This window comes from Vigna unguiculata, chromosome 9, assembly GCF_037176805.1.
Source record: "Vigna unguiculata cultivar grain cowpea cultivar isolate G323 ecotype 2 chromosome 9, ASM3717680v1, whole genome shotgun sequence".
In the NCBI taxonomy this organism is placed as follows: Eukaryota; Viridiplantae; Streptophyta; class Magnoliopsida; order Fabales; family Fabaceae; genus Vigna; species Vigna unguiculata.
In genome coordinates this window covers 44,541,659-44,553,197 of record NC_140800.1, presented here as the reverse complement: position 1 = coordinate 44,553,197, position 11,539 = coordinate 44,541,659, and the positions used below count along the sequence as shown (strand labels likewise).

The 11,539-nt window shown below is 32.7% G+C and overlaps 2 protein-coding genes across 2 annotated transcripts; one reads left to right on the top strand and one right to left on the bottom strand.

Annotated features, from left to right (window-relative positions):
• Positions 1–4,674: 4,674 nt before the first annotated feature.
• Positions 4,675–8,487, top strand: APL2 (ADPGLC-PPase large subunit). Its single transcript, XM_028047056.2, has 14 exons — positions 4,675–5,386; positions 5,507–5,632; positions 5,733–5,906; positions 6,136–6,228; positions 6,318–6,401; positions 6,496–6,551; positions 6,703–6,796; positions 6,898–7,083; positions 7,199–7,279; positions 7,499–7,585; positions 7,673–7,777; positions 7,917–8,023; positions 8,106–8,166; positions 8,247–8,487. The coding sequence occupies exons 1-14, from the start codon at positions 5,156–5,158 to the stop codon at positions 8,346–8,348; spliced, it is 1,587 nt and encodes a 528-aa protein (XP_027902857.1). The 5' UTR covers positions 4,675–5,155; the 3' UTR covers positions 8,349–8,487.
• On the bottom strand, positions 8,415–11,339 carry LOC114163014 (mannan endo-1,4-beta-mannosidase 7-like). The gene is made up of 5 exons (XM_028047057.2): positions 10,794–11,339; positions 10,474–10,668; positions 9,707–9,829; positions 9,321–9,514; positions 8,415–9,099 (listed from the first exon to the last, which is right to left on the bottom strand). The coding sequence occupies exons 1-5, from the start codon at positions 11,133–11,135 to the stop codon at positions 8,652–8,654; spliced, it is 1,302 nt and encodes a 433-aa protein (XP_027902858.1). The 5' UTR covers positions 11,136–11,339; the 3' UTR covers positions 8,415–8,651.
• Positions 11,340–11,539: the final 200 nt, after the last annotated feature.

Below are 11,539 nucleotides of genomic sequence, written 5' to 3'. Positions count from 1 at the left end.
AAACATTATATCTAAATTTCATAAACATACATAATTTTTTAAGCCTACACTTACGCTACCAATACATTTATCGTGATTATTTTTTTTGTGTTTGCTTTATTGTGATTTCTTTGTGCCGTGCCCTGTGTAGGAAGCAAATGCATTGATATCGAATAAACTGTTGAGAGAAAAAAAGAAAGATTCCTGAGAAGGAAGAAACAAAGTCTCAACCAAATCCAATGGAAGCATATAGAAAGAGAGTGATTAATTATTAAAGTCATGAAAAGAAGAAGCCAAAAGGCTAAAAGTAAAAGGAATATGTGAAATTATGTACATTGAAGGGCTGGGATTGGTTTGCACGAGAAAGATGAAAGGGAAAGTGTAAAAGAAGGATCGTTGATGAAGAACGTAACTAACCACTCACGGAACCAGGAAGAAAACATTCATGCATGAAACCCATGAACAATTCATTCACCAAATTAATTTCAGAAAAGAGAAAAAAAGCATCACTTTCCCATGCAATGCAACACTGGTAACCATGTATTATTATATTTAATATTAAATACATTTTTATCCCTTTATCATAAAATTAAAATTCATTCGTGTTTCACATTTTAATATATATTTTTTTCAAATTTTAAAAATAAATGAATATAATCTTTTTAAATTAATAATATTAATTTTGTTAGACTTGTTAAACGATGTTTTAATTTGATATTTGAAATGAAACTTGTTAAAACGATGTAAAATAATCTAATTGTCATTCTAAAACACATGTTAAAACTCAACTGGATTAGGAGAACTATATTTAAACAATAATCTTTTTATATTTATTGCAAATTTTGATAAGTTCACATCTTATTAATACATATATGCTATTATCGGAGAACTTGTTACAATTGTAAATTTCTCTAACTCGTTTTAAACCGTCTGATCTTATGATATTGTATATTACATATTAGTATATATTTTATGTAAGGTTTCTACTTATGCATATATTTACCTTGTCGTTTTATTGTGTTTGTTTCATAAAGTCACTTTATTTTTCCAGTACTCCATCATTCTGGATTTTATTTTTAAATACACTAAATCAATTTTGGGAATTATTTTTTGGAAGATAATCACTACTCACTCTTATTATAGAAATTTTTTTCGAAAGCTTTGAAAGGGTGCAGGGAGAAATTCGATAGGTGCAAAAAGCCCAATATGAACTTTTAACTTATTCCAATCCGCTAAGGACCACCTCTCATTTGTTCTAGAAAGGGTTTAGAGGGTGGATATCTTTTTTCCTACACCTCCATATTTTTCTTCTATAGTTGCATTAATATGAAAATTTTCACATTGTCTTTCACAGATTATAAAGTAAAAATTTATTTTAAAAAATTTATTTTTAGATTACACAATTTCAAAGTTACTTTTTTACTTGAAAAAATAAATAAATTTTAGATTATATAAATCAGAAGTTGAAAATAACTTTTTTGATTGTAAAATCAATAAACCACGTGGTCTTGTTTTTCTCCAACTTCTCTCTCTTGACTCCTTCAAAGAAAATTACATGACTTTCGAATTGTATAATTTAAAAATAAAAAATAACTTTCATATTGTCTAATTTGAAAACTTCTTTTAAATACAATAGAATTTTCTTATTCTATACTTTTAAATTATACGATCTAAAATATATATTTGACTTTCATATTTATGGGAGTGAAGAAAAAGAGTACCGAGAAGCAGGAAAAAAGAATACCCTTTTAGAAATAATATTTTACATTTCAAAAAGCCCATTACAAAATAGATAATAAGAGGTGGACAAAAAATTAAAGAAGTGCGAAAAGAAAATTCTCTGAAGATGCTGGACCTACACTAGTCTTGCTTAGCTACGAAGCCCATTAACTGACTGTCCAAACCTTAAACTATATGGACCCTCCCAAAAAGAAAAAACACGAGAACAGCAACGTACAATAAAACAAACAATATGATTATGAATCGTGATTAATAAATAATTTGATTAAAATGAATAAATTTATATATTTTAAAAAATTAAAGTTTAAATTAGTTCAAAATTTTAAAATGAACTAATTTTAAAATTTACTAAAAATTAAGAAGCAAGTACATAACCAAAAGTAATTGTTCCGTAACTCTATTTACTTGTTACATGTTTATTTTGGACCTTAAAGAAAACAAAAGACGTGATCACTTTTGTTTTTGAAACTGGACAGTGCCTTTAATAGTCTCCCTATGTTATGATAGTTATAATAATGTACCTGTACCCCATTGGCTATCTAATATATACATATCAATCAAATAATAACTCTTTATCATCTTAAATGTATAAGTATAATTGACGTTTGAAGGTTAATTATGATTTGACATGGTGATTTATTATTCACAAAAATAGTATATTATGCATATGATTGAATATTTTTATTTTGCATTAAATATGTAAATTTTGATATGAATTTTAAATTTGGTTCTTGTTTAAATTTTAATATATTTTGATTTTTAAATTTTAAAAGTTATTTTTTTTATTATTAGTTGTGTCTGAAAGTGATATATGAATTATTTATACAATTTAATATATTTATGTTTTATTAATTAGAAAAGTCGTCCAAAAAAAGTAATAATATTAACATCATTATATTAAAACTAGTGTAAACATATGTAGTATCGCGTATATATACGCATTTTTTAAATATGCATGATATTATATTAGTAGATGATAATATTATAATGTTATAAAATTAATATATAAAATAAAATTATATTTATTAAAAATAAAGTAAAATATATCAGAACTTATGAAAGAATAATCATTGATAAATAAAAAAGAAGAAAAGAAATAAAGATAGACGATTTTATAAAAAGCTTGTAAAAGTAATGGTCAATTTTAAAAAAATTTAATAAATTATTATATTTAAAGGGTAAAATTGGTATATTGAAATGTGAACACACAAAAAAAAATCATTTTATATATTATCATAATAGATAATTACATCGTTATTTTAAAATTTGAAAATCAAAATATATTAAAATTTAAAAAATAACTTTCGTCATCCAAGTTTTGGGTTCAATCCTTTAATTTTTCTTTAATGGGTTTTACGCCAAATAGTTTCATTTTGAATTGGGTGATCTTAACATTTATCGAATATAGAATTTAGATGAGGAACACATAAAACAATGATTTAGTTTGATAGGTTTTATTTAGTTGCAAAAATATAATGCAAGAAAATGACATTGAATTGTGGACGAGGAATGAAGATACTAGACAAACAAAACCAAAGTGGGTCTTAGGTTGACACATTATGCAGAACAACTGTGACATGTTTTACTCACCTCACTCTGCACTTCACACATTCAAATTTCACAGTACCACTGAGTGTGATAACCCTCCCACATGCTTGTGCTGCTTTTTTATTTTCATCACTCATTATTTTCTTGACCTTTTAAAAAGTAGCAACCATTTCATTCTCACTAACATTTGAGTAAATATTTTTGTATAAAGTTTTTTTATACTAAGATTTTTATAGGAATTGTCAATGTATAATAATAAATTATATTTTTTAGGTTGTTTAAACTATTTCATTATTGTTATTTCCCCGAGAGTCGTTGAATAGTGAGGTGCGTGGTTATCGCAATCAAACTCGGAGGAAAGTGTTTTGATTTATTGCAATAAATAAAAGGTCATCACCACCTCTTTAAAGATCTCCACGTTATGCATTTTTTATTTATTTTATTTCACAATAATTAAAATTAACACCAATTCTGGTTGTTCTGATTCAATCCATTATAAACTTAGCTTTATTCAGGGAAATCCATTTTTTAATTCATGATTAAAACATTTTTTATCCGTGAATAATGCGACGAATATTTAATTAGAGTAACATTTTTCTGTTATTAATATATTTAAACTTGTTTAATAATGTATAAATATACATATGAAGAAATTCAGTACCAGAAAAGTATCAAAGGTAAATTTTGTAAGTAAGCAACAATAAGTTTTGCAGAAGAGAATAATATTGTGTTTACTTGAAAAAAAAAATCATCGGAATAATCATACTTCACATTTATCTGTTGCTTAGTACAGCTATATTATTCTCGTTGAAAAATACAGCAATATTATTCTACGTTGAAAAATACAGCAACATTAGTCTTAATTTTGAAATATATTATTAATGCGAATACTAAATATTAAAAAGTAAAACTAAAACAGTGATAATCGCAACATACCATGCATACAAATAATTATTTAAATATTTAAAAAATAATAATTCGTGTTAACAATTACTTGTCAATTAATATAACATTTTAACGTTTCCAATTGACGAGTGGTTTTATTATAGATAATTAATAATACACCAATAAAAAACAATGGCTTAAAATTATTTTTGACTGCTATTATTTCATATAATATGTGACTTTAATTCTTATAAAATTTTAATCATAGTTTTACTTTAAAAATTTTATAAAGTTAAATAATTTTGGTTAAATATCGAAGTATAAATAATCGTTAAAAGCCATTACCATATTAATCCGACTCTGGTTATTCAAAATACTGGACAATAGAGAGAAGATAAAGAAAGAAACAACATTGAGAATTAAGAAGCAGGAGTTAATTTAATAACTAAATAAGTCAGGGTTTACGTTTTCGATTTTGATGCAAGTTAAATAAAGTTTAAAAAAGAAACACGTAACAATGGTGGGAACTAGGAAGTGTCAGTGTTAGGGAGCAAGTCAGAAAAACTAGCAAGGAAGTGCTGAGTCATTGACAGAAGGACTTCGCAGGTTTCTCGTGAGTCCTCACAGTAGAATCTGCCCCTTAGTTGCCGATTAAAGTCACTGTGTTCAACTTCATCGCTTTCTTCTCCATTGCCACATTTCTCTCTAACTTCTATTTTCTGCCCTCCCAGGCCCCACCTTCGTTTTCCTTCAACCAACTCTCTCAATTGGAAAAGTGGGTTCTCTAAAAAATCTGATTTTTTTGGGGCCCTTTTTCACTTGAATCTCCGCAGTTTTTGATTCCTCAACTTATGGTGCAAATTGTCTGAAAAGTTTGGTGCTTTATCAAAGTGATTTAGCTCCTCTGTTCCTTCCCTCGCACAAACAGTGTAGTCCAATTTTCATTGAGCAGAAAGGTACTACCAATCACCAAATCCAGAAAGGTTTCTGTTTCCGTCGTTCAATGGAGTCAAGTCGTGCAACCCTGGGTGGCATTCTGGCTAAAGTTAGTGAGGGAACTGGAAGAAACAGGAGAAGTGGGTTCTGGGGTGAGAGTACAAGGGGAAGTGGGAACACAAGGTTTTTGAGTGTTCAATCATGCAAAACTTCACGAACCAGTAAGAATCTTAGAAACTCCAAGCCTCGTGGAGTTGCACGTGCTGTTCTCACATCAGACATCAACGAAGATTCCGTGGTAAATCAACAAATGCACACACATCATGTATTGAAAGAAAAATTTTATTCACTTTGGTGTGTCTCTGATTGTTTTAATAAGCATTCAGTTTCAACGCTTAACCGCAGTTCTTCCTTTTAGGCATATCAGAGGGTGCCCACTTTTGAGACCCCCGAAGTGAACCCAAAAAGCGTGGCTTCTATAATTTTGGGTGGAGGTGCAGGAACTCGTCTCTTTCCTCTTACTGGCAGAAGAGCCAAACCAGCGGTATAATGTGATTTTCAGTTGGAATTTTGTTGGTAACGGTTGCTTTGCTATGATTGCAAATCCTTTATGCAAAGTTTCTTGGTTTGAATGAGATTCTCAGGTTCCAATTGGTGGGTGTTATAGACTCATAGATATCCCCATGAGCAACTGCATCAATAGTGGCATCAGAAAAATATTCATTTTGACGCAGTTTAACTCTTTTTCTCTCAACCGCCACCTGTCCCGGACATACAGCTTTGGAAATGGCATGAATTTTGGAGACGGTTTTGTGGAGGTAGGTTGCTGTTATGTTTGAAAAGAAGTTTTGATTTCAGAACTTAGTAGATGTTGTATGAGAAACTGATTGCTGGGTGGTATGAAATTGTTTGAGAAAATGGTTTTTAGAACCAGAAAGTGGTAACAGAACCAAACAAGATCCTTATTTTTCTTCTGGAAAGTGTTTTTTTTTTTTTTTTTTTGCGATAAGTTTTGTTAAGAATTGATTTGTAATTATATGTGAACAGGTCTTGGCTGCTACTCAGACGCCTGGAGAGGCAGGGAAGAAATGGTTCCAGGGAACAGCTGATGCTGTTAGGCAATTTATTTGGGTTTTTGAGGTAAAAACATATGATATGATGTTGTGTATTTTCTAAAAATCCTATTTTGATATATGGAGTAGTGAATATGGTTCTGCATGATTTTGCAGGATGCCAAGAACAAGAATGTGGAGCATATATTGATACTTTCTGGGGATCATCTTTACCGGATGGACTATATGGACTTTGTACAGGTATAAATGGTATAAAGTTTGATCTAACATTACAAATGATAACATTTATAGTTTTCTGAAACTAATAATGATTTTGATGGGACTATGATTGCAGAGACACGTTGACACGAATGCTGATATCACAGTTTCATGTGTTCCCATGGATGACAGGTATCTCTACGTGAAAATCTGCATGATTTGATTTCTTACAATAAAGGAACTTCACCTTATTCACAAGAACTAAACATTCACTGAAAAAAATGATATCAGTTTTTTTATCTTGAGTTGAGTTTGAAGTTGATCAGCGTTAATTCTCTTGTAGCCGGGCATCAGATTATGGACTGATGAAAATTGATAAAACCGGACGAATTGTACAGTTTGCAGAAAAGCCAAAGGGATCAGATCTAAAGGCTATGGTACACCGATAGTATCTTGATTCCAAAGTCTTAAACACATACCTTTTATTTGAGTAATTGAGATTTTGATTTAGTTATTAATAAATTGTCAATAACTGCAGCGTGTTGACACTACTCTTCTAGGGTTATCGCCACAAGAAGCAGAAAAACATCCTTATATTGCATCCATGGGTGTCTACGTGTTTAGAACTGAAACTCTGCTGCAACTATTAAGATGGAAATGTTCTTCATTCAATGACTTTGGATCTGAAATTATCCCATCTGCTGTGAGCGAGCACAATGTCCAGGTGAGAGGGAATTTCTCGTTGTTGTTCTTTTTTTAAAATCTTTGAATGCTAACAAAGTAATCTCTTCTGGTTTAGCAGTAACCAGCCAATTTTCTCTTTCTTTTTTGCATCTCAGGCATATTTGTTCAATGACTACTGGGAAGATATTGGAACTATAAAGTCCTTCTTTGATGCAAACCTTGCCCTAACAGAACAGGTTACTTCAAATAGCCCATAATTTTTTTAATGGCTATACACTTTTGGTAACTTTTCACAATTTAGAAGCATTAATTGTTTATTCTTTAGAATCTTGCTGATATAATAGAAGACTTGATTATAGTTTTGATAAAATGTGATTTTTACTATTGAATAAGTTTTCATTGAAAAGGGAAAGTGTAGTAATCCAATAATTAGTTATTTATGGTATTACTTGCAGCCTCCTAAATTTGAGTTTTATGATCCAAAGACACCTTTCTTCACTTCCCCAAGATTCCTCCCCCCCACTAAAGTAGAAAAATGCAAGGTATGACAGTCAACTATTACTAAGTTGCTTTGTGAGATTGGACTCTGCTGAACATGACTCTGTTGATTTAATGGGTTGGTTTCATAGATTGTGGATGCAATTATTTCTCACGGTTGCTTCTTGAGGGAGTGTAGCGTTCAGCACTCTATTGTGGGAGTGCGCTCACGTTTAGAATCTGGTGTGGAGCTTCAGGTAAACAATAATCTGTACTGCATTTTCACTCTAAGTCGTAGGAATCAATTTTTAACATCCCTAACACAATTCCACCTTTTTATCTTCTGTTTTGGATCATCAGTGATAAATGCTTTATACCTTGGATTTTGTTGTCCAGGATACCATGATGATGGGTGCTGATTACTATCAGACCGAGTCAGAAATTGCATCTTTGCTGGCAGAAGGAAAGGTTCCAATCGGTGTTGGGGAAAATACAAAAATCAGGTGCGTTTGATTGAGTCTCGTGAAGAGTTTCCTCTTATCTGTATTCTACAACATTCAAACCATAATAGTGTTTCTTTTTAAGGAATTGCATAATCGACAAGAATGCCAAGATAGGAAGAAATGTGATCATTGCAAATGCAGATGTGAGTAGTGTTTGAACACGTTGCTTTCAGAAATTTCTGCAATAGACTTACGTACTGATATAAATCCATTGATTTCTCAGGGTGTTGAAGAAGCTGATAGGGCCAAGGAAGGATTCTACATAAGGTCTGGCATCACGATTACACTGAAAAATGCAACCATTAAAGATGGAACAGTTATATGAAGCATTCAACAGGCCTCTTTGTAATAGTAGTCTAGAAATAAATACATTCACTCGAGGACATACCCCTTGATGAAACGCATGCTTGTACATTACTAAGTTTCTTTCCATATATCTCAATAAATGATAGTCATGCCCATAACACTTGTAGGACACATCTCTTGTAATACTTTAACGAAAATTACTAGCCACTCTGCACTCTACAATTATTAGGACACTCCATCCTCACACAATTAAGTTACAAAGTTGCTAACTTTCTCTCTTTCTCTATATTATATATAGATTTTTGTGGTTAAGACATATAACTTAGTTTCCACCGTTAGCACCAACATGCCATTGGGAGCCTCTGATTTCCTTAGCTCTGTTCCACTTCTCAATGTTTCTGAGTCTGGCGTACATCTTGCGAATGTGGTTTAGTTTTTGAGACTGTTGAGCGATCAAAGTAGCCGTTGAGGGGCTTTCATCTAAGACAACCTCGTAACCATCTCGAAAAGAATCCATTCCTTGAGCTAGAAGCTGCCAAAACAAGCCACCAACAGCAGCACCACCACTACTCGCGGATGAGTATATTGCTGAATAAACCGTGTTGAATAACCGATCCCTTGGCGCTGAGTTGCCACCGAAGCTCTTTGTGGAAATGCCGAACTCCGCAAAGATAACTGGCTTGTGAAGAGTGTTCTGCGCATCTTGGATGTGCTCATCCACCCACCGCTCTAAGAATGAGATTTGCTCTTCATAACCTGAACTCGATAGCCTGCAAAGTAAACACAACCCATTCAACTTCATCATCGACAAATGTTAATCGTTAGAACTTTTTCACTGTATTCCTTGAGCCTCGTAACCTGAGTTCATAATCCCTATCACCATCTGTTCCGAACTTTTTCACTGTGCTAACCTTATTTTAGAATTTGTCATATAACAATTTTGTTGATCGAAATGTTCTCAAAAGTGAGGAATTGAAGTAAAAAGTCTAACCATTGGTCTGGGTAGGAGTGCACTGTTGCGAAATCAATGCCGGGGATTTGGTTGTTTGCAATGAAATCGGTTCCAACATTGAAGTTTGGATTGGACTGAGTCTTTGACTGGCCGTAGAAACCCTCCAAACCAGCTTCCAGCAAGTGGTTTCCATCAATGGATTTCAGGTAAGATGCCATCTCAGAAATCCAACCCTGTCAAAATGAATAGTTCTTAAAAATTAAAATTACGTAAAAGATGATTTAACATATATTCCATTTCTCCAAGTAAATGATATGTAAATTTATAAATTTTGAAGCAATACACTACACATGTGCTAAAATAAACAAGAATATTAACATGCAATCCATGTTCAAGAACTTCACTAGATGGAATTATGCATTTACCTGAACTGTTTTTCCTGATTGATCAGAAGGGCACCTAATCTCATTCATAAGTTCCCAAGCCATTATAGTTGGGTCGTCTTTGTATGCAATTCCAGTGATGCTATTACGTCTTGTAAGTACAGCCTGTAAAACACTCACATAAAATAAACTCTAATGTTACATCTCTTTTTTCACTAGTGTAACCAATTCTATACACAAGTCATTCATTCTACACGTTAAGCGCAATTTTAGGAATGAAGAATATTAAAAATAACCCTCACTTTCCAACACAAATAAGAAAACTTTAATGCTTTTATTTATAAACATTTTTTTTAAATTATAAAAAGGTAAATAATGGAAGACTTTTTTTTTAGGTGAAGGTGTAACTTGCGAGCATGAATTCTCGGTAAGATTTTTTATTGCTATGAACTAAACCCATTAAAAAAATTTACAACAAAATCAATAGTGTTGGACTCAGTTGTCCAAATATGCGGTTGAGATTAAACGTAGAATCTTTAGGACAACAATACGTCGTTTAACGACAATAATTTGTCTTTAACTCTTTCAAAATCAAGGAAAAAAACATGATTGATAACACTTTAAAGAAAACACAACAAACCACATATTTCACAATCTTCGTTTTTTTTTGTTCCCCTGTGTAGATGACAAATTATTCTCAGTCATTACTTTCTATCTCGATCTACACAGCACCCATCCTATTTTGTTGAAGCTTGTTCTATCAACAAGGATAACATTAACGAAAAAAAAGGAATAAAAAAATAATTTACCTTGATGTGGTTTTTGTAGAATCCCTTGGCCACAGGATTTGTGAAAAAATCATCTTCAGAATTTATGGACTGTCCCTGACTCCTTGCCCATTCTACGTACTGTTTCTTGCCACCCATGTTCTCATAGTTGTTCACCAAACTCAGAACCAGCTTGATCCCGTATTTTCTTGCTTCCGCTATTGCGAAATCCAATCCCTTTCATTTTCAATCCAAGAAAAACAGAGTCAACAAATGAGAAATATCACAACATGTATACATACATGGATGAAGTCTTGTCTGGTAGAATATGATTAATATTCATTGAAAAGTGAGAGACTAACCTGGAAAACTTGTTCATCGTAGGATCCAGGAGAGTATTGCAAGGGCTTGTAGCCACCATCACTGAAAGCCCAAGTTCTGGCCATGTTGAGTCCATGATTTGAAGCCTGTTGAAAGGCTGAAGAGACTTTGTTTCTCTGAGAAGGATCAGAGGCAATGTACATAAGCCAATAAGCATTGAAGCCATTAGCATAGAAGGGGCTTCCGTTCAGTATAAGTTGCACTCCTCTTGTTTTCACAAACCCACCACCACCATCATCTGCTTCTACATGGAGCACCTTACTCTGCTCCACGCTAACACACACAACAAAGAAAACCAGAAGCAACCCACGCAGCACCGCCATTCTCTCAACTTCACTCACTCTCGCTTTTCCCTGCCTTCTCGATGTGGGCTTTTAAATGCCTAGATTCCGTCCTTGTTTGTGGGGTAAGTTAGGGAAGTTATTAAAATAAAAATAAGTAGTGTGATTTTGTTAATCTCAAAAAGTGTGGAACACTGGATGGGGATTGACATGCCATAAAAGCACAGAGTGATGGTGGTAACGTGGTGGTTGAAGTCGAACAAGACGAGACTGAAGAAGGAGTGGGCCTGGTGAGTGTGGAAGTGGAAGAAGAAGCACCACAAACCTTACGTGTCAGCGTCACTGTGGGTCCATCACCACAACCGTTGAAAAAGGACAAGATGTGTGGTTAAAATTACTTGCATGTGAAAACGTTGTTTTTTGTTTAGTTATTAAATAACTCATAG

Excerpts from the sequence above, each read along its gene's own strand:
- APL2 (XM_028047056.2), top strand. The coding sequence starts at position 5,156 with ATGGAGTCAAGTCGTGCAACCCTGGGTGGCATTCTGGCTAAAGTTAGT. Across the intron at positions 6,402-6,495 it reads ACTATATGGACTTTGTACAG|AGACACGTTGACACGAATGC; the intron begins GTATAAATGGTA and ends CTATGATTGCAG. Across the intron at positions 6,552-6,702 it reads TGTGTTCCCATGGATGACAG|CCGGGCATCAGATTATGGAC; the intron begins GTATCTCTACGT and ends ATTCTCTTGTAG.
- LOC114163014 (XM_028047057.2), bottom strand. The coding sequence starts at position 11,135 with ATGGCGGTGCTGCGTGGGTTGCTTCTGGTTTTCTTTGTTGTGTGTGTT. Across the intron at positions 9,830-10,473 it reads TCTACAAAAACCACATCAAG|GCTGTACTTACAAGACGTAA; the intron begins GTAAATTATTTT and ends AGTGTTTTACAG. Across the intron at positions 9,100-9,320 it reads CACTCCTACCCAGACCAATG|GCTATCGAGTTCAGGTTATG; the intron begins GTTAGACTTTTT and ends TTTACTTTGCAG.